At 37.3% G+C, this 20560-nt stretch overlaps 1 protein-coding gene across 37 annotated transcripts in view; it reads right to left on the bottom strand.

Moving 5' to 3' along the window:
• Nucleotides 1–20560, bottom strand: part of DOCK3 (dedicator of cytokinesis 3) — a 718052-nt gene that overhangs the window by 237117 nt on the left and 460375 nt on the right. For all 37 annotated transcript variants that reach the window (XM_035275648.3, XM_035275652.3, XM_035275649.3 and 34 more), the window contains 2 exons: nucleotides 13066–13107; nucleotides 11945–12099 (listed from right to left, as the gene is read on the bottom strand). In XM_035275648.3, the coding sequence (XP_035131539.2) occupies nucleotides 11945–12099; nucleotides 13066–13107 (197 nt within the window). The remainder of the gene's footprint in view (nucleotides 1–11944; nucleotides 12100–13065; nucleotides 13108–20560) is intronic.

The following is a 20560-nucleotide window of genomic DNA, read 5'->3' as shown; positions in this document are numbered from 1 at the left end:
TCCATTGATACCTAGTTTATTGAATTTTTAGCATAAAGCGCTGTTGAATTTTGTCGAAGGCCTTCTCTGCATCTATTGAGATAATCATGTGGTTTTTGTCTTTGGTTCTGTTTATGTGGTGGATTACGTTTATAGATTTGTGTATGCTGAACAACCCTTGCATCCCCGGGATGAAGCTTACTTTATTGTGTTGGATAAGCTTTTTGATGGGCTGTTGTATTCGGTTTGCAAGTATTTTATTGAAGATTTTTGCATCAGTGTTCATCATGGATATTGGCCTGTAGTTTCCTTTTTTAGTTGTGTCTCTGCCAGGTTTTGGTATCGGGATAATATTGGTCTCACAGAAAGAGTTAGGGAGGATTCCCTCATTTTGTTTGTATTGTTTGGAATAGTTTCAACAGGAATAGTCCCAGATCTTCTTTGTAAGTCTGGTAGAATTCAGCTATGAACCCAACTGGACCCAGACTTTTTTTGGTTGGTAGGCTATTAACCGCTGCCTCAACTTCAGACCTTGTTATTGGACTACTCAGGGTTTCAACTTCTTCCTGGCTTAGTCTTGGGAGTATGCAAGTGTCCAGGAATTTATCCATTATTTCAAGATTTACTGGTTTATGTGCATAGAGCTGTTTGTAGTAATCTCTGATGGTAGTTTGTATTTCTGAGGAATTGGTGTTGATCTCCCCATTATCATTTTTTATTGCATCTATTTGATTCTTCTCTCTTTTTTTTTAGTCTAGTTAGCAGTCTATTTTGTTGATCTTTTCAAAACACCAGCTTCTGTATTTATTTATTTTTTGAAGGGTTTTTCGTGTCTCTATCTCCTTCATTTCTGCTCTGACCTTAGTTATTTCCTGTCTTCTGCTTGCTTTTGAGTTTTTAAAATCTTGCTCCTCTAGCTCTTTCAATTTTGATGATAGTGTAGATGTTAGATCTTTCCTTGTTTCTCATGTGGGCATTTGTTGCTATAAATTTTCCTCTAGACACTGCTTTAAATGTGTCCCAGAGATTCTGGTACATGGTGTCTTCATTCTCATTGGTTTCAAAGAACATCTTTATTTCTGCCTTCATTTCCCTGTTTATCCATTCGTCATTCAGGAGCAAGTTGTTCAGTTTCCATGTGATTTTGTAGTTTTGAGTGCTTTTCTTAATTCTGAGTTCTAATTTGATTGCTCTATGATCTGAGAGACTGTTTGTTATGATTTCTGTTCTTTTGCATTTGCTGAGGAGTAATTTACTTCCAATTATGTGGTCAATTTTAGAATAAGTGTGATGTGGTGCTGAGAAGAATTTGTATTTTGTGGATTTGGGGTGGAGCATTCTGCAAATGTCTATTAGGTCTGCTTGGTTCAGATCTGTGTTTAAGTCCCGGATATCCTTGTTGACTTTCTGTCTTGTTGATCTGTCTAATATTGACAGTGGAGTGTTAAAGTCTCCCACTATGATTGTGCGGGAGTCTAAGTCTCTTTGTAGGTTGTTAAGAACTTGCTCTATATATCTGGGTGCTCCTGCTTTGGGTGCATGTATAGTTAGGATAGCTCTTCTTGTTGCATTGATCCTTTTACCATTATGTAATGCTATTCTTTGCCTTTTTTGATCTTTGTTGGTTTAAAGTACATTTTATCAGAGACTAGGATTGCTACCCCTGCTTTTTTTTTTTTTTTTGCTTTCTATTTGCTTCGTAGATCTTCTTCCATCCCTTTGATTCTATGTGAATCTTTGCAGGTGAGATGGGTCTCCTGAATACAGCACACGATTGGGTCTTGACTGTTCATCCAGTTTGCCAGTCTGTGTCTTTGAATTGGGGCATTTAGGCCATTTACATTCAACATTAATATTGTTATGTTTCAATTTGATCCTGCCATTTTGAGAAAAAACTTCTTAAATCATTTCATTGACAATATCTTTTATTTTCCATGTACCCCAAAACCTAAAATGCAATAAAAAATTAAAAAAACTTTTATTTTCTTTGTTGTCAACCTCTAAACTATTATTCAAGGCTAGATCTCCTACACTGTTTCTCCAATTACCTAGTTTTCCTTATTATTTTGTTCCATTTTCTGCTACATTTATTCAATTTACCTACTAACTCTCAAACTGAAATTTTCATTTCAACCACCACATGTATTCATATCAAAAAGCTCTTTTTTGTTGTTCTTCTCTGCATGGTTCATTTTATGTATGACAGACATCCTATTCTTTCTTTGTGAATGTAGAATTGAGTTATCTGATGTCATTTCATTTCAGGTTGAAGAGGCTTCCTTTAGTATTTCTTGTAAAAGAGGACTGCTAGAAATACAATTGCTGCACCATCCTTCTTTTAATTCTGATAAAATATACATAACAAAAAATTCACCATCTAACCATTTTTAAATGTGGGTCAGCAGTGTTAAACAAATTCACATTATTGTGCACCAAATCTCCAGAACTGTTTTCTAAGATGAACTCTTTTCATCTTAGAAAAGTGAATATCTATACCCATTAAACAATAACTTTTCTTTCCTTTCCCCCTTCCTCAAACCTTGGCAACCATAGCAACCACCACTCTCCCTCCCTCAAACTGTGGCAACCATGGCAACCACCATTCTTTTATTGAGGGGTGGGGTGAGGTGGGAACAGGGCCTTGCTCTGTCATCCATGCTAGAGTGCAGTGGTGCAATCTCAGCTAACTGTAATCTCTAACTCCCAAGTACAAGCGATTTTCCTGTTTCAGCCTCCTGAGTAGCTGGGATTACAGGCACGTGCCACCACATCTGGCTATTTTTTTTGTATTTTCAGTAGAGATGGGTTTTTGCCATGTTGACCAGGCTGGTCTTGAACTCCTAACCTCAAGTGATTACAGGGGTGAGCCACTGCGCCTGGACTTTTTTTTTTTTTTTAAAGATAATGAATTTTATTTTGTAAATGATCTTTTTATTTTGGAATGATTTTAGATTTATGGAACATTTGCAAAGACAATACAGACAGTCCCCATATGATAATGAGTTTTTTTACACAGTCATTGCTTCAAGTCCGAGTTCTGCCATTTATCTACTTTGTGTCCTTGGACCAGTTATTTAAACATTCATATTCTTAGATGTGGTTTCCTTGATTGCAATATGGCACAATAACACTTGCTTTAGAGGATTGTAGGAAAGAAAAAAAATGAGAGAATGTGTGTTAAGTGCTTGCATATGCTTAAGCTACCTAAAAAACATACATATTTGTGTGATAATGCTGATTACATACCTAATATTTTTATTTTTATCATATTTATATTTTTATGAATAGATATTTTAAAATAAAAATATTTATTTTATATTTTATAAAACATACTTTTAAAAAATAACAAAAATGTTACAATACCTTTAAATGGCCAATGTCTCCTATTAATAACTACAGACATGCACTCCTCTCTCCTTTTCTCTCTCTCTCACAGAGAGAAGTAACAGTAAGTCACAGAGTTGTGACTCTAGGTCAAAAGCAGTTGCTTTTTTTTTTTCATGTTTCTTCAACTTTCATTTTAAGTTCTGGGGTACATATGCAGGATGTGCAGGTCTGTTAAACAGATAAATGTGTGCTATGGTTGTTTGGTGCACAGATCATTCCATCACCTAGGTACTAAGCCCACCATTCATGAGGTATCATTCCTGATGCTCTCCCTACCCCAAACCCTGACAAGTGTGTGTTGTGTTGTTCTCCCCCATGTGTTCAAGGGTTCTCATCGTTCAGCTCCCACTTATAAGTGAGAACATTTGATGTTTGGTTTTCTGTTCCTGCATTAATTCGCTGAAGGTAACAGCTACCAGCTCCATCCATGTCCCTTCAAAGGACATGATCTCATTTCCTTTTATGGTTGTATATATATCCTGTGCTGCATGTGTACCACACTTTCTTTATCCAGCTATCACTGATGGGCATTTGGGTTGATCCCATGTCTTTGCTATTGTGAATAGTGCTGCAGTGAACATACATGTGCATGTATCTTTTTAATAGGATGATTTATATTCCTTTGGGTATATACCCAGTAATGGGGTTGCTGGGTCAAATTGTATTTCTGCTTCTATATCTTCAAGGAATTGCCACGCTGTCTTCCACAATGGTTGAACTAATTTACTCCCACCAAATTAGAGTGTAGAGTGTTCTTTTTTCTCCAAAACCTTGCCAGCATCTATTGTTGACTTTTTAATGATCACCATTCTGACGGGCATGAGACAGTATCTCCTTGCAGTTTTGATTTGGCATTTCTCTAATGATCAGAGATGATGAGTTTTTTTTTTCATATGTTTGTTGGCTGCATGTATCTCTTCTTTTGAAAAGTGTCAGATTCTGTTTTTGCCCACAACGGGGTTGCTTTTTTCTTGTAAGTTTTTTTAAGTTCTTTGTAGACTCAATATTAGATCTTTGTCAGATGGACAGATTGCAAAAATTTTCTCCCATTTTGTAGGCTGTACACTCTGATGATAATTTCTTTTGCTGTGCAGAAGCTCTTAAGTTTAATTAGATGACATCTGTCAATTTTTGCTTTTGTTGCAAAGGCTTCTGGCGTTTTCGTCATGAAATCTTTGCCCGTGCCTATGTCCCAAATAGTATTGCCTAGATTTTCTACAAGGGTTTTTATAGTGTTGGCTTTTGCATTTAAGTCTTTAAGCCATCTTGAGTTAATTTTTGTATATGGTATAAAGAAGGGGTCCAGTCTCAATTTTCTGCATATAGTTAGCCAGTTCTCCTAGTACCACTTATTAAATAGGGAATCTTTCCCCCATTGCTTGTTTTTGTCATATTTGTCAAAGATCAAATGGTTATAGGTGTGTGGTCTTATTTCTGAGCTCTCTATTGTGTTCCATGGGTCTGTGCGTCTGTTTCTGTACGAATACTGTGCTGTTTTGGCTTCTGTAGCCTTGTAGTATAGTTTGAAGTCTGGTAGCATGATGCCTCCAGCTTTGTTCTTTTGCTTACAGCTGTCTTCGCTATTCGGGCTCTTTCTTGGTTCCATATGAATTTTTAAATAGTTTCTTCTGGCCGGGTGTGGTGGCTCACATCTGTAATTCCAGGACTTTGAGAGGCTGAGGTGGGCAGTTCACCTGAGCTCAGGAGTTCAAAACCACCCAGGTCAACATGGTCAAATCTCGTCTCTACTTAAAACACAAAAAGTTCACTGGATGAGGTGGTGTGAGCATGTAGTCCCAGTTACTTGGTAGGCTGAGGCAGGGGAATTGCTTGAGCCTGGGAGGCAGAGGTTGCAGAGAGCCAAGATTGTGCCATTGCACTCTGGCCTGGGTGTCACAGCAAGACCTTGTCTCAAAAAATAAATAAAATAAGATGAAATAGTGTCTTCCAATTCTGTGAAGAATGGCAATGGTAGTTTAATGGGAGTAGCACTGAATCTATAAATTACTTTGGTCAGCATGGACATTTTCATGATACTGATTCTTCCTATCCATGAGCATGGAATGTTTTTCCATTTGTTTATGCCCTGTCTGATTTCCTTGAGCAGTGGGGCAACCACCATTGTACTTTCTGGCTCTATGAATCAGACTACCCCAGGTACCTTATATAAGCAGAATCATATAGCATTTGTATTTTTGTAACTGGCTGCTTTCATTCAGCATAATGTCCTCAAGGTTCATCCATATTGTAGCATGTCAGAATTTCCCTCCTTTTTAACACTGAATAGATTTCATTATATCTATGTATGTACATGTGTGCCTAGATACACACATGTATATAGATATGTATATATACACACATGTGTATATGTATACACAGATATCACATATATGTGTATATGTATATATATACACAGACACGTGTATAATTTTTTTTTTTTTTCAGATGAAGTTGCCAGGGCTTGAGTGCAATGGTGCAATCTTGGCTCACTGCAACTTTTGCCTCCCAGGTTCCAGCAATTCTCCTGCCTCAGCTTCCTGAGTAGCTGAGATTACAGGTGCCCACTACCACACCTGGCGAATTTTTGTATCTTTTTTTTTTTTTTTTTGAGACTGAGTTTCGCTCTTGTTACCCAGGCTGGAGTGCAATGGCGCGATCTTGGCTCACCGCAACCTCCGCCTCCTGGGTTCAGGCAATTCTCCTGCCTCAGCCTCCTGAGTAGCTGGGATTACAGGCACGCGCCACCGTGCCCAGCTAATTTTTTGTATTTTTTTAGTAGAGATGGGGTTTCACCATGTTGACCAGGATGGTCTTGATCTCTTGACCTCGTGATCCACCCGTCTCGGCCTCCCAAAGTGCTGGGATTACAGGCTTGAGCCACTGCACCCGGCCGAATTTTTGTATCTTAAGTAGAGATAGGGTTTCACCATGTTGGCCAGGCTGGTCTCGAACTCCTGATCTCAGGTCATCCACCTGCCTTGGCCTCCCAAAGTGCTGGGATTACAGGCATGAACCACTGTGCCTGGCCAATAATTCTTTATATATATTATGAATACTAGATTCTTATATATCAAATATATTATTTACATATATTTTTTATAATTTTGTGTTTTGTTTTTTCACTTTCTTAATTGTTTAATAAATTTCAACTTTGATGAAATCCAACTTACCTTTTGTTGTTGTTGCTTATGTTTGATATCATATCTAAGAATCTTTCACCAGATCCAAATGAGGAGGAGTCCATGAGGAGGATTCAAACAGGAGGAATGAAGATTTATTCCTTTGTTTATTTCTAAGCATTTTATAGCTTTCACTCTTACATTCAGATATTTGATTCATTTTGAGTTAATTTTGTATTTGGTGTGAGGGAAGGGGTACCATAATTTTTTTAAAAAACTTTTATTTGATGGGGTGTTGTTATGTTGACCAGGCTGATCTCAAACTCCTGGCCTCAAACAATTCACCCACCTCCGCCTCCCAAAGTACTAGGATTACAGGTGAGTCACCATACCCAGTACACCCATTTTTTTAGGCTGAAGTGCAATGGTGTGATCTCAGCTCACTGCAACCTTCACTTCCTAGGCGCAAGTGGTTCTCCTGTTTCAACTTCATAAGTAGCTAGAACTATAGGTTCCACGGCACCTGGCACCTTCATTTTTTAAAAAAACTTTAATTATTTTTTTATAGACATGGGGTTTTGCCATGTTGCCCAGGCTAGTCTCAAACTCTTTAGCTCAAGTGATCCACCTACCTTGGCCTCCCAAAGTGCTGAAACTACAGGCATGAGCCACCATGCCTGGTCCACCTTCATTTTTGTAGGTAACAGTTTTACTGACTACAGGATTCTTTGTTGACAGTTCTTTTCTTGCAGCCTGTTGTATATAATCATTATATTTCCTTATGTTTTCCATTGCTTCTTATAAGACATCAGGCATTAATTGTATTGTTCTCCTGCACATGATAAGTCATTTTTCTCTTGCTGTTTTGAAGAATTTCTGGTTTTGGCTTTTGAGAGTTTGACTATGATGTGTCTAGGTATTGATACTTTTGTATTTATCCTACTTGAGGATCACTGAATTTCTTGGATATATAATATTTTTCAACAAACTGGAGAAGTTTTCAGTTATTATTTATGAAAATATTTGTTAAACTCCTTTGTATCTCTTTTCTTTTTCTGGTCCTAGATTCCTACATTTGTACTCCTAGGCCTATGAAGCTGTCTCTAGCTTTTGTTTTATGATCAAATATTTACTGAGCTCTTTGTGTATTCAAGGGACTGTGAGCAGTCAAACATAGATAAGAAACAGATTCAGGCCCTGAAGTCTATTGTTAACACATTTTCCTAGCTCCAGTAGCCTCTCCTATTTTTTGATACACATATATTGCTGTCCTTACTGTTTATGACTCCTGCTTTGCTTTTGCTACTTCTCATGTTTGAGTATCTTCTCTTCTTGAACTTACAATAAAATTCAAAATTCTTCAATGGCTATAGAGACTTGCATAATCTAGGTCCTGCGTATCAATTGCCTTTGGGACATACTAGCCTTCTCTCATTTACAACATCCCAGCTACACTGACTTCCTCTATGTTTTCTGTATGTATCAAGTTTTTCCCTGCCTCTAGACCTTCTTCTGCCTAGTTCACATTATCTACTCTTTTTGCTTACTCATAATTTAGGACTTAGCTTGAACACCAGAACAACATTCCCTCACTCCACTCTACATAAGGTCTTCACAGAACCCTTGAGAATTTTCCTTTATAACACTTATCATAATTTTTAATCTACATACTTATTTATGTGATCAGGTATTTAATATTGGTCTTTCTACTAGCCCATGAAACTCCAGGAAGATAAGAAGATATGTCTCTTTCTCACCTCATTATCCCTGGCATCTATCACAATACCTGGTAGATATTTAATAAATATTTGTTGAACAAGAGATTTAATACCCCATCTATCCTGGCCACTCATTAACTCAGCTTTTATTTTCTTTATAAGTCTTTTCTGGCTTTTTTGTCCCTTAATGAGTCTTTTTCTTCCCTGACTTCTCATTGTGCTTAAAGCCTGGTCACATGTTAACAAGGCATCTTCCTCTTTGACTTTTGAACTCAACTTGTTTGATACTTAAATACAGGAATATGTTTCCCATCTTTTGGGACCTCCTGTTAGACCTCCTCAGGGACAGGGGTATTTCTTTTTAATCTCTAGATTCCTAGCAGCTATTGAAGAGGCCGACAAACAAGAGAATTTCAGTAAATACTTGTAAATTATTAAATTAAATGAAAATGTCTTCATTCACAGGTGATTGATTGGTATTTATTTGATAGATGTACTTACTTAATGTTCCAATATCCCAGGTCCTGTGCTTAGTACTGGGAAGAAAACAGTACAAACAACAAACAAGGAAGTTCCCATTCTAGTAGGAGAAATCTTTAAGCATGTACACAATCATAATACGATACCTAGTAATGGGATATAGTTAGGAATAGTGTGTCTTAATGGGCACAGTGAAGTCCCAGGGCTTGATTCTACTCATGAATATTCAAGGAGGTTTTTCATAAAGTTGAATTTTAAAGAATGCACAGGAGTTTATCAAATCAAAAAGGGTAGGGAAGCATGAAAGAGCAAGGCATGTTTAGGAAAAGCCAAATTAGTCACTGGGATAAAGTAAGATGCATAAAACAAGGTTGGAGAAATAGGCAGAATCATATACCAGTTCAGGCTTTTTATGCCATGCTAAGTAGCACGTGCTTTGGGATAAGTGGGAGCTGCCCCTAACAGTTTGCCTTTTTTAAAAAAAGTATAATGGTGGTATAGATAGTAATGTAGGGTGAGAAGACAGTAGATTCTGGAAGTCTGTGTTTGAGGAGAAAAGTGAAGGACCTGGGGGTACAGTGGAGATGGAGTGAGAGTGGTAATTGATAATTAGGAGGTAGAAGTTGTCAGGACACAGTGCTCAATGCAGAGGAGAAGGAGAAAGTATAAAAAAGGATGTGAAACCTGAAGCTCAGGGAAAAGGTCTCAGTTGTAGATATTTAGATTTCATGGCTAAATATTTATGATACTGTTCTGAATGATAAAATGTCAAAAAAGCTAGTCAGAGCTACAAAGACTCTGCCAGCTGCTGCTTCCCTCCTTGTAGATCATTTAATACTCACCAGTCAACATATATCAGGATGCACTATGTAGGCTTGCAATATGTCATTCATTTTAGCCCCTCTAGATATCCCTGTGGAATCAGCAAGGAGACTTTAAGTGGAGGAATATCTGCTCTTTCTTTTAACATGCTCCCCCTGCTCACAAGCACTCTTTGGCATGAGATGAGAGTGTCTTAGCAATACTGAATACTAGACTAGCACCATTTAATTTGGAGATTGGACTAGCAATGTTTGATTAGAAAGACAGTCACTCTAGGAGACGTTTTGATGAGAAAACACAGTGAAACCAATTGCTCTGTGTCAATACTCTGCACACATGATATAATACCTCCCTAACCTTTGGTGATATCTGATAACTTCTTCAAGAAAGTAATATATATCCTGGTAGTATAGTGATTAGGAAAAAAGAAAAAGAATAAAGTAATACCTGACAATTTAATACCTAATCATAATAAAAGCAGAATTCTCTGGTGATTCAATGACTGAAAATTTTTGAGGGTTTATATAACTACACAAATTCTAATAGAAAGAATAAAAAACATTTATCAATTTTAGATCTAGAGTTTAAAAAAATTATCAATTTTAGATCTAGATCTAAAATCTTCTTATTAGTTTACTCTTTAAAGAAAGTAGATATTTTCAACTAAAAAACTTATAGCTTTCTTATCTGAATGGAAAGACCATACAGTTCTCTTTAATATCTAGGAATTTTTAAATGTCCTAAACATTTTCAGAAACTCTACAAATAAAATGTTTTTTACACTTTTTAAAAAATGCTTTATAGTTTTTTGAGGCTAAAGTCTAAAGACAAAATAGTTGGTGAACTGATGATCTCCTGACAGATTCCAAACCAGAGCAGTGAGGTGGTTATGCTGGTGCTGGATCTTTTCTATTCAGCAAGCCTGATAAAGTATGTACTGGGCACAGGTACTGTATTAGGTGCTGGGATTATGGAGGGAGAAGACACAGTCCCTGCATTCAAAGGTGACAAAGCAGTATGCTCTGGTTTTCAAACAACAACCCACAGACTTTCAGTGGTCCCACATACTGGGTGGGTGTAGGAAGACAGTGACATTCCTGTTATCTTTCCTCCCCCCTCAATAATGGAACAGTTTTATCTGTTTCATATATTGGACTTTCTCATAAAATTTAGCTTGAGGAAAGGATTCTTACACACACATACACACACACTTGTACACACACATGCATACAAATAAAGTTTATAAACCTCTGGCTAGGAGGAAAGTAAGAGCAGCCAGAATCTATATTCACACACCCCTGGGCTGTAATCTTGTCTATGTGCAACAGTTTTAGCTGTCATCAATACCACTACTACCTTCTCTACAATAACTTTCCCAAAGGCACATACTAGGAGCTATTGGTGATAAGAAAAATCCATATGTGTATCATTTTATTCCTATGCCAAAGTAAAGCATAGTGTATTAATATTTTTGTCAAGATAAGAGGCACTGTGGGGCATGCAAATTAACTGTTTTTCTTTTGCATTCTGTTGTAACTTCCATTTTTAATTTTCCCACATGGAATGTATAATTGAAAAGTGAAAAAGCTGCTTTCAAATTTTAAGTATTAAAATGAAGCAAGTAAAAGCCATAAAGCACTCCTAACACAAGAAGTTCCCAAGTAATATAAAAGAAACCCAATATTTATTTTTCTTTCTGCCCCAATTAGAAGATCACAGAGAAATATTTGGACTCTAAAATTCCATGTTGGCCACAAAAATCATCCGGCATGATCAGAGCCTTGCTGACAGGGAGGTAAGCCTAGAGTCTCTTTAATTCCTCCCCTCCTCTAGAAAGGAGAAAGCACTGCTGAAGTTGCTTATGCTTAAGAGCTTTACTGTTCTGCCAAGATACACTGCCTACTCCATGTTAGCCCCTTCTGTTGCCTCTCTTCCAATCCAAGGCAAAGAGACAAGACAAAGGCAGCCCAGCCTTCCCTTCTGCCTATAAGATGCTCTCCTTTCATGGGCTGCCCAGACAAGACACCATCAGCCCCTTTCTCTGCAAACCTTCTCTTCCATATGCAGCAAGCCAAGGCCCAGGACTTTCTGCACTCTGGAGCTGGGTGTCTCTGCTGCATTTGCTTGGGTCTATGTTTTTTCCTATGCCTTTTCTGTGGCATTAAATAGATGCATCCTTTTCTTTGTGAGGTGGTGATAACCAAGACTCAGTTTTGAGCTTTTATGTGGAAAAGGCATAAAAAAGGGGGCCACCCATTCATTGTATGGTTTAGATGACTTAAGGGCACACTGGAAAATGGGGCCAAACTCTTAGCTAATGAGATGAAGTTACTTTATCTTATTTTGCCTCCTTCTCTACCTTCTCTGACGGCCACAGATACCTATGATCCATATCATCCTAACAGAATCACATTCACCAGAATTTCTAGTGACTCTCACCTGATCTGCTTGCCTTCCCTCATGTCATATAAGGAAAAGAAGACGTCAGTATCTTCCCCAATAGTATTGTAAGTGAAACTCTTCAGGCTGAGGAAGAAGTGATGTGGCACTGGCATCCGACAGGTTTCCCCATGACGTGGGCGCATTGTATCTACCTAATGAGGAAGAAAAAAGACCCAGTGATTTCTATGTTAGTTATTTTCGATATTGATCATTAAAAGGTGGAAACTAAATTACAAACTCTTTTCACACTACTGAAGGAAACTTTGAGAAACTCAGATGTTTTCTCTGCTTGTATGTGATGCTGCATCATCAGACTTGGGTTGAGGTGGGCAAGCAAGCAGCTGGGAGTAAACAGGGACATTAATTCCAACTTACAAGTGAACTAAAAATTCAGATAAGAGCCTGTATTATCTTTATTTGTCTCACCAGGTCAGACAAACATCTTAATTCTCTAAGAAACCATGTTCTTTTTTCTTTTTCTTTTCTTTTTTTTTTTTGGGAAAGACTCTCACTCTGCTACCTAGGCTGGAGTGCAGTGCCGTGATCTCAGCTCACTGCAACCTCTGACTCTGGGTTCAAGCAATTCTCCTCCCTCAGCGTCCCAAGTAGCTGAGATTACAAGCACCTGTGACCATGCCCAGCTACTTTTTTGTATTTTTAGTAGAGATGGGGTTTTACCATGTTGGCTAGGCTGGTCTCATACTCCTGTCCTCAGGTTATCTGCCCACGTTGGCCTCCCAAAGTGCTGGGATTACAGGCATTAGCCACCATGCCTAGTCCAGGAAACCATTTTCAAACTCATTTTTAAGAAATGCCATCATGACCCCAATGCACTTGGTTTACACTGTTACCTGGTAATAGTTACCATTCTAAATAATATTTTTATTTTCTTCCAGACTGATTCATTTTAGTCTCAGTCTGCTTTAACTGTGCTTATGCAAATTTACACAGAAGTACAGTCTGGCCAAATCTGTTTAGAGGTCAAGGTTCCTCAGATAAAGACACCACACAGTAAAGAAGTAAGTAGTGTCTGTCATTTCCTGGTGTATTCATATGTCATAATCTCTTAATAGAAAAAGTTGAGAGGAAAGACTGGAAGGCCCAGGAAAGCCACTTACCTGGGATGTGCTTTGTTGTACACTCTGCCGGCTAGATAAATGCTATGGAAAGAAGGAAAGAAAAATAAACTCTTCCGGGAAAGAAACTAAATTTTATTAAGAACTTTCTATATGCTGGGCAGTCTGCTATGCCTTTTGTATTCATGATCTCATTTGATTCTGATAACTTTGTAAAGTAAGTGTTATTCACATTTGGTGGAGACAACTAAGACTTAGAGTAAGGAAGTGATTTGCTGAAGGTCAGATAGCAAGAAAGTGGCAAAGTCCAGATTTAAACCAGAGCCCTTCCAGATCTGACTAACAGACAAGCCACAAATGGGTGCCTGCTACTAAATTTCTGCTTTGCCACTGTCCTTTCCACATACTATACCACTTTCTGAGCTGCCTGATCCAGCTTCTTCAGACTTTCCACACTGATGCCTTTTAACAATAAAGGGCTCCCTCCAAACACCTCTCCATGCTGTTCCTTTGCTGCTGACTGGCTGAAATTAGAAGAAGCAGATTCTAATTCAAGCTATCCCACTCAAAGATTGTGAAATTTCAAATAAATTACTTAATCTTTCTAAGAGATACTCTCCTGAATGTAAAATTCAGATAAGCGCCTGTATTATCTTTATTACAAAGTTATTGTAAGGCTCAAATTACATAATGAGCATCAGTATGATATAGAAGTTAGGGACCTGAGTGCAGAAATGAGGATACCAGATTTCTGAATTTTAAAAAAATGGTTAAATTAATACATATTTTGAAATATTTATGAAGCATATGTGATATTCTGATACATGCATACAATGTATAATTTTCAAATCAGGGTATGTAGGATAGTCATTGCCTCAAACATTTATCATTTCTTTCTGTTGGGAACATTTCAAATCTCTTCTAGCTACTCTGAAATGTACAATAAATTACTGTTAACTACACTCACCCTACTGTGCTATCAAACACTAGAAGTTATTCCTTCTAACTGTATGTTGTACTCACTGACCAACCTCTCTTCAACCCCATCATTCTCAACCTTTGGTAACTATTATTCTATTCTCTATCTCCAAGATATCCACGGGTTTTTTCTTTTATTCTGTTTTTGTTTTTAGTTCCTATATATGAGAACATGAGATATTTGTCTGTGACTGGCTTATTTCACTTAACATATTGACCTCTAGTTCATTCTTTTTATGGCAGAATAGTATTCCATTGGCATATACGCCACATTTTGTTTATCCCTTCATCTATGAATGATCAGTTAGATTAATTCTATAGTTTGGCTACTGTGAACTGTGCTGCAATAAACACAAGGGTGCTGGTGTCTCACTGATACACTGATTTTTCTTTCTTTTTTATAAATATCCATTGGTAGGATTGCTAGATTGAAAGGTGGTTCTTTTTTGTTTTTTTGGGAAGTCTCATACTGTCTTCCATAATGGCTGTACTAATTTACATTCCCACCAACAATGTATAAGGATTGCCTTTTCTCCACTCTTTGTCAGCATTTCTTATTTTTTGTCTCTTTGATAATAGCCATACTAACTGCGGTTTTGATTTGCATTTCCTTGATGATCAGTGATATTGAGCATTTGTGCATTTTTTCATATAGCTGTTGGCCATTTGTATGTCTTCTTTGGAGAAATGTCTATTCAGGTCCCTGGCCCACTTTTTTACTTTTTTTTTGAGATAGTCTTGCTCTGTCTTCAGGTTGGAGTGCAGTGGTGTGGTCTCAGCTCACTGCAACCTCTGCCTCCTGGGTTCAAGCATTTCCTCTACCCTTTTCCAAGTAGCTGAGCCTACAGGCACACACCACCACACCTGGCTTTTTTTTTTTTTTTTTTTGGTATTTTAGTAGAGATGAGGATTCACCATGTTAGCCAGGATGGTCTCAATCTCCTGACCTCATGAACCGCCTGCCTCGGCCTCCGAAAGTGTCAGGATTACAGGCGTGAGCCACGACAACTGGCCCCTTTGCCCACTTTTTAATGGAATAATTTGGTGTTCTGCTGTTGAGTAGTGTGAGTTCCTTATATACACTGGATATCAGTCCCATGTTAAATGAATAGTTTGCAAATGTTTTTTCCCATGCTACAGATTATCTCTTTATTCTGTTATTTCCTTTGCTGTGCAGAGCTTTTAATTTAATATGGTCCTCTTTGTCTATTTTTTTGTTGCCTGTGCATTTGATGTCTTAGCCATAAAATCTTTGCTTCGACCAATGTCTTGAAGCTTTTCTCCTATGTTTTCTTCTAGTACTTTTATAGTTTTGTGTTTTATGTTTAAGTCTTTAATCCATTTTGAGTTGACTTTGGTACACAGTGAGAGATAGGGGTCTAGTTTCATTCTTCTGGATATGGGTATCCAATTTTCTCAGCATCACTTATTGAAGAGGGTGTCTGTATGTTCTTGGTACATTTGTCAAAAATCAGTTGGCTGTAAACAGTTGGATATATTTCTCATTATTCTGTTCCATTGGTCTATGTGTCTTTTTACACCAATACCACGCTGTTTTCATTAATCTGAATTTGTAGTATGTTTTGAAGTTAGGTAGTACAATGCTTCCAGCTTTGTTCATTTTGCTCAGTATTGCTGTGGCTAGTTAGGGTCTTTTGTGGTTCCATACAAATTTTAGGGTTTTTCGATTTTTGTGAAGATTGTCATTGGTATTTGGATAGGAGTTGAACTGAATCTGTAGATTTCTTTCTGTAGTATGGTCATTTTAACAGTATTAATTATTCCAATCCATGAGCATCAAATGTCTTTATGTTTGTGTCCTCTCTAATTTCTTTCAATAATGTTTGATAACTTTTGTTGTAGGGGTCTTTTATCTTCTTGCTTAAGTTTATTCCAAAGTATTTTGTTTTTCTGTAGCTATTGCAAATGGGATTGCTCTCTTGATTTCTTTTTCTGCTACTTCATTTTTGCTGTATAGAGACACTACTGATTTTTGTATGTTGACTTTGTATGCTACAACTTTCCTGAATGCATGTATCAGTTCTAAGTCTTTTGGCAGAGTCTTTAGGTTTTTCTATATATAATATTATGTCATCTATGAAGATGAACAATTTGACTTCCTCCTTTCCAATTTAGATGCTTTTATTTCTTTCTCCTGTTTGCTTGTTTTGGCTGGGACTTCAAGTACTATGTTGAATAGGAGAATTAAAAGTGGTATCTTTTTCTTGTTCCAGTCTTAGAGGAAAGTATTTCAGCTTTTCCCCATTCAGTGTGATGTCAGCTCTGGGTGTGTCATGCATAGCATTTATTTGAGGTATTGTCCCTTTATGCCTAACTTGTTTAGAGATTTTTAACAAGAAAAGATGTTAAATTTCATCAAATGCTTTTCCTGTGCCTATTAAAATGATCATATGGTTTTTGTTCTTAATTCTGCCAATGTGATGTATCACGCTGATTGATTTGCACATGTTGAACCATGCTTGCATCACTGGGATAAATCCCACTTGATTATGGTTCATATCTTTTTGACATGTTGTTGGATTCAATTTACTAGTATTTTTTGCTGAGGATTTTTGTGTCTGTGTTGTATTTATCAAGGATACTGGCCCATAGGTTTTTTTGTTTTTGTTTTTGTTTTTTTCCTGTGCCCTTGTCTGACTTAGTATCAGTGTAATGTGTAATGCTGGTCTTGGAGAATGAGTTAGGATGAATTCTCTCCGCCTCAACTTTTTTTTGAATAGTTTGAGAAGAACTCATGTTAGTTCTTCCTTATAAGTTTGGTAGAATTCAGCAGTAGAGCCATATAGTTCTGGGTTTCTCTTCACTGAAAGACTTTTTATTACTGATTTGATCTCTTTGCTTGTTATTGGTCTATTCAAGCATTTCTTTCTGGTTCAATCTTGGTAGACTGTGTGTGTCTAGCAATTAATCCATTTCCTCTAGGTTCTCCAACATGTTTGCATATAATTGCTTATAGTCTCTAATGATCTTTTGTATATTATTATTATTATTATCCAAGACACAGTCTCACTGTCTTGCTCAGGCTGGAGTACAGTGGCAGAATCTTGGCTCACTGCAACCTCCACCTCCTGGGTTCAAGTGATTCTCCCACCTCAGCCTCCTGAGTAGCTGGGATTACAGGTGTGTGCCACCATGCCCAGCTAATTTTTGTAGTTTTAGTAGAGATGGGATTTCCCCATATTTGCCAGGCTGGTCTTGAACTCCTGACCTCAGGTGATCCACCTGTGTTGGCCTCCTAAAGTGCCGGGACTACAGGTGTGAGCCAGAATACCAGGCTTATACTGTGTATTTCTGTGGCATCAGCCATAATGTATCCTTCTTTGTTTCTGACTTTATTTGGATCTTTCCTCTTTTTTCTTGATTATTCTAGTAGTTTATCAATTTTATCTTTTCAGAAAACCAACTTTTTCTTTTGCTGATCCTTTGTATTGTTTTTTCAGCTCTATTTTGTTTAGCTCTGCTCTGATCTTTATTATTTATTTCTACTAACTTTAGGTTTAGTTTGTTTTTCATATTTTGGCTCCTTAAGGCACATAATTAGGTCATTTATTTGAAATCTTTCCAATTTTTATGTAGGCATTTATTGCTGTAAACTTCCCTCTTAGTACTGCTTTTTCCATATCCCATAGGATTTTGATATGTTGTGTTTCCATTTTCATTTGTTTCAAGCATGTTTTTATTTCCTTTTTAATTTGTTCACTGACTCATTGCTCACTCAGGAGCATGCTGTTTAATTTCCATGTATTTGTACAGTTTCCAAAGTTCCTCTTTTTATTGTTTCTAGTTTTATTTCCCTGTGGTCCAAGAAGATACCTGACATAATTTCGATTTTTCAAAATATGTTGAGACTTGTTTGTGGCCTAATATGTGCTGTACCCTGGAGTCTGTTCCATGTGCTGATGAGAAAAATATGTACTCTGTAACTGTTGAATAAAATGTTTTGTAATGTCTTTTAAATACATTTGTTCTATAGTGCAGAGTAAGTCTAATGTTTATTGATTTCCTGTCTGAATAATCTCTCCAATGCTGCAAGGGTGATCCTGAAGTCCCCAACTATTAATGTATTGGGGCCTATTGAACTCTTTTGCTCTAATAATATTTGCTTATATGTCTTGGTGTTTCAGTATTGGATGCATGTATATTTGCAATTGTTATATCCTCTTGTTGAATTGATCCCTTTATCATTACAAATGACTTTCTTTATCTATTTTTATGTTTTTCAATATAAAGTCTATTTTCTCTAAGTATAGCTATTCTTGTATGCTTTAGGTTTCTATTTGCATGAAATATTTTTTCTATCCCTTCATTTTCAGTCTGTATGTATCTTTACAGGTAAACTGAGTTTCTTGCAGAGAACATAAAGTTGGGTCTTGATTTTTAAAATCAATTCAGCCAGTCTATATTTTTTAATTGGCGAATTTAAACAGTTCACATTCAAGGTTGTTACTGATAGGTAAGGACTTATTCCTGTCATTTTGTTAATTATTTTGTGATTGTTTAATACATTCTTCCTTTCTTCTTTCCTCATTTGTTGTTTACCTTTAGGATTTCATGGGTTTTTTTGTGGTGGTAATGTTTAAGTCCTTTCTCATTTGTGTATGTACTGTTACCAGTAAGCTTTATACTTTTGTGTGTTTTCATGATGGTAGACATTGCCTTTCCATTTCTAGATGTAGAAGTCCCTTAGACATTTCTTGTAGGACTGGTGTAGAGATGAACTCCCTCAGTTTTTGCTTGTCTAAGAAAGATTTTATGTCACTTCCATTTAAGAAGGATAGCTTTGCTGGGTATGGTATTCTTGGCCCCCAACTAACCCCTCATTCCAGAACTATGAATATGTCATGCCACTCTCTCCTGGTCTAGAAGCTTTCTGCTGAGAAATGTGTTGTTAGTCTGGTGTAGATTCCCTTATATGTGATATGATGCTTTTAAACTGTTTTTTAGAATTCTTTGTCTTTGACTCTAATAGTTTGACTATAATGTGCCTTTAAAATCTTATTAGATTAAATCTATTTGGGGATATTTGAGTTTTTTGTACTTGGATGTTTTTATTTCTTGCAAGACTTGGGAAACTTTTAGGTATTATCTCATTAACCAGGTTTTCCATATCTTTGCCCATCCCTTCTTCTTGTGAAACTCCCCAAATTTGAATATTTATTTGCTTCTGGTATCCCGTACATCACATAAGCTTTTTTTACTTTTTTTCTTTTCATCTGATTGATATAAAAAAAAAACTGTCTTCAGATTCAGAAAGTCTTTTTTTTTTTTTTTTTTTTTTTTTCTGAGATGGGAGTCTCGCTCTGTTGCCCAGGCTGGAGTGCAGTGGCATGATCTCAGCTCACTGCAACCTTCACATCTCAGGTTCAAGTGATTCTCCTGCTTCAGTGTCCCAGGTAGCTGAGACTATAGGCACACATCACCATGCCTGGCTAATTTTTTTTATTTTTTAGTAGAGACAAAGTTTAAGAATGTTGGTCAGATTGGTCTTGAACTCCTGGCCTCAGGTGATCCACCTGCCTTGGCCTCCTAAAGTGCTGGCATTACAGTCATGAGCCACTGTGGTTGGCTGGAAAGTCTTTCTTTTGCTTTGATTTAGTCTACTGTCAAAGCTCTTGATCATATTTTTAATTTAATTCATTAAATCTTCAGTTCTAGGATTTCTGTTTGGTTCTTTGCTATGATGCATATCTCTTTGTTAAACTTCAGCTCATGAATTGCTTTTCTGATTTTTAATTGTTTATCTGTGTTCTCTTGCATCTCACTGAGATTCTTTAATATTATTATTTTGAATTATTTTTCAGAAGTTGCATACATTTTCTTTTCTCTGGGATCTGTTACTGGAGAATTATTGTCTTCCTTTGGAAGTGTCATATAGCCTTGCTTTTTTATGTTTCTTGTGTCCTTACCCTGATATCTGGACATCCAGTGTAACAGTTGCTTGTTCTAATTTTATAGACTGGTTAACATAGGGAAAGACTTTTTCCTATAGACATATATTTAGTGTTAGGTAGGGTGCTTTGGGTTTGATTCTAGGTGAGTGCAGTAGTGGACTCTCCATATAATTTCTTTAGCTATAATCAGTGTCAGTGGTGTTTGTGAGTTTTCTAGTGACTTAGACTGTGGTTGTTATTGGAGGCTGTGGTAAGGCTAAGCTAGGAACAAGAATGCCAGGTGGATTGGTCCTCAGGTCCCCAGGTGGTATATGTGGGCCCCCATGGTGGGAGGTCAGTCCTTGGGCCTCCAGGCAGCACACTTGGGTGCTAGTAATAATAAGCAAGTAAGTACTCAGGCCCCCAGGTGGTACATGTGGCACTGGTAATGGCAGTAGCAGTGGTGTGCTACCTCTCAGTGCATAAGCAACAAACAGCTACGGCTGTTTCATCAGGCTGATCACCAGGCCCCTGAATGGCCCATGTGGACAACAGCTGTGGGTAGGATAGTTTGTCCTCTGGTTCCCAGGTGGTAAACACAGGTGTGATGGCAGGGGAAATGCTAGTCAATACCCAGGTCCTGAAAGGCATGTGTGGGTACTGGTAGT

This window comes from Callithrix jacchus, chromosome 15 (genome assembly GCF_049354715.1).
Source record: "Callithrix jacchus isolate 240 chromosome 15, calJac240_pri, whole genome shotgun sequence".
NCBI lineage: Eukaryota > Metazoa > Chordata > Mammalia > Primates > Cebidae > Callithrix > Callithrix jacchus.
This window is presented reverse-complemented; position numbering and strand designations above follow the sequence as displayed.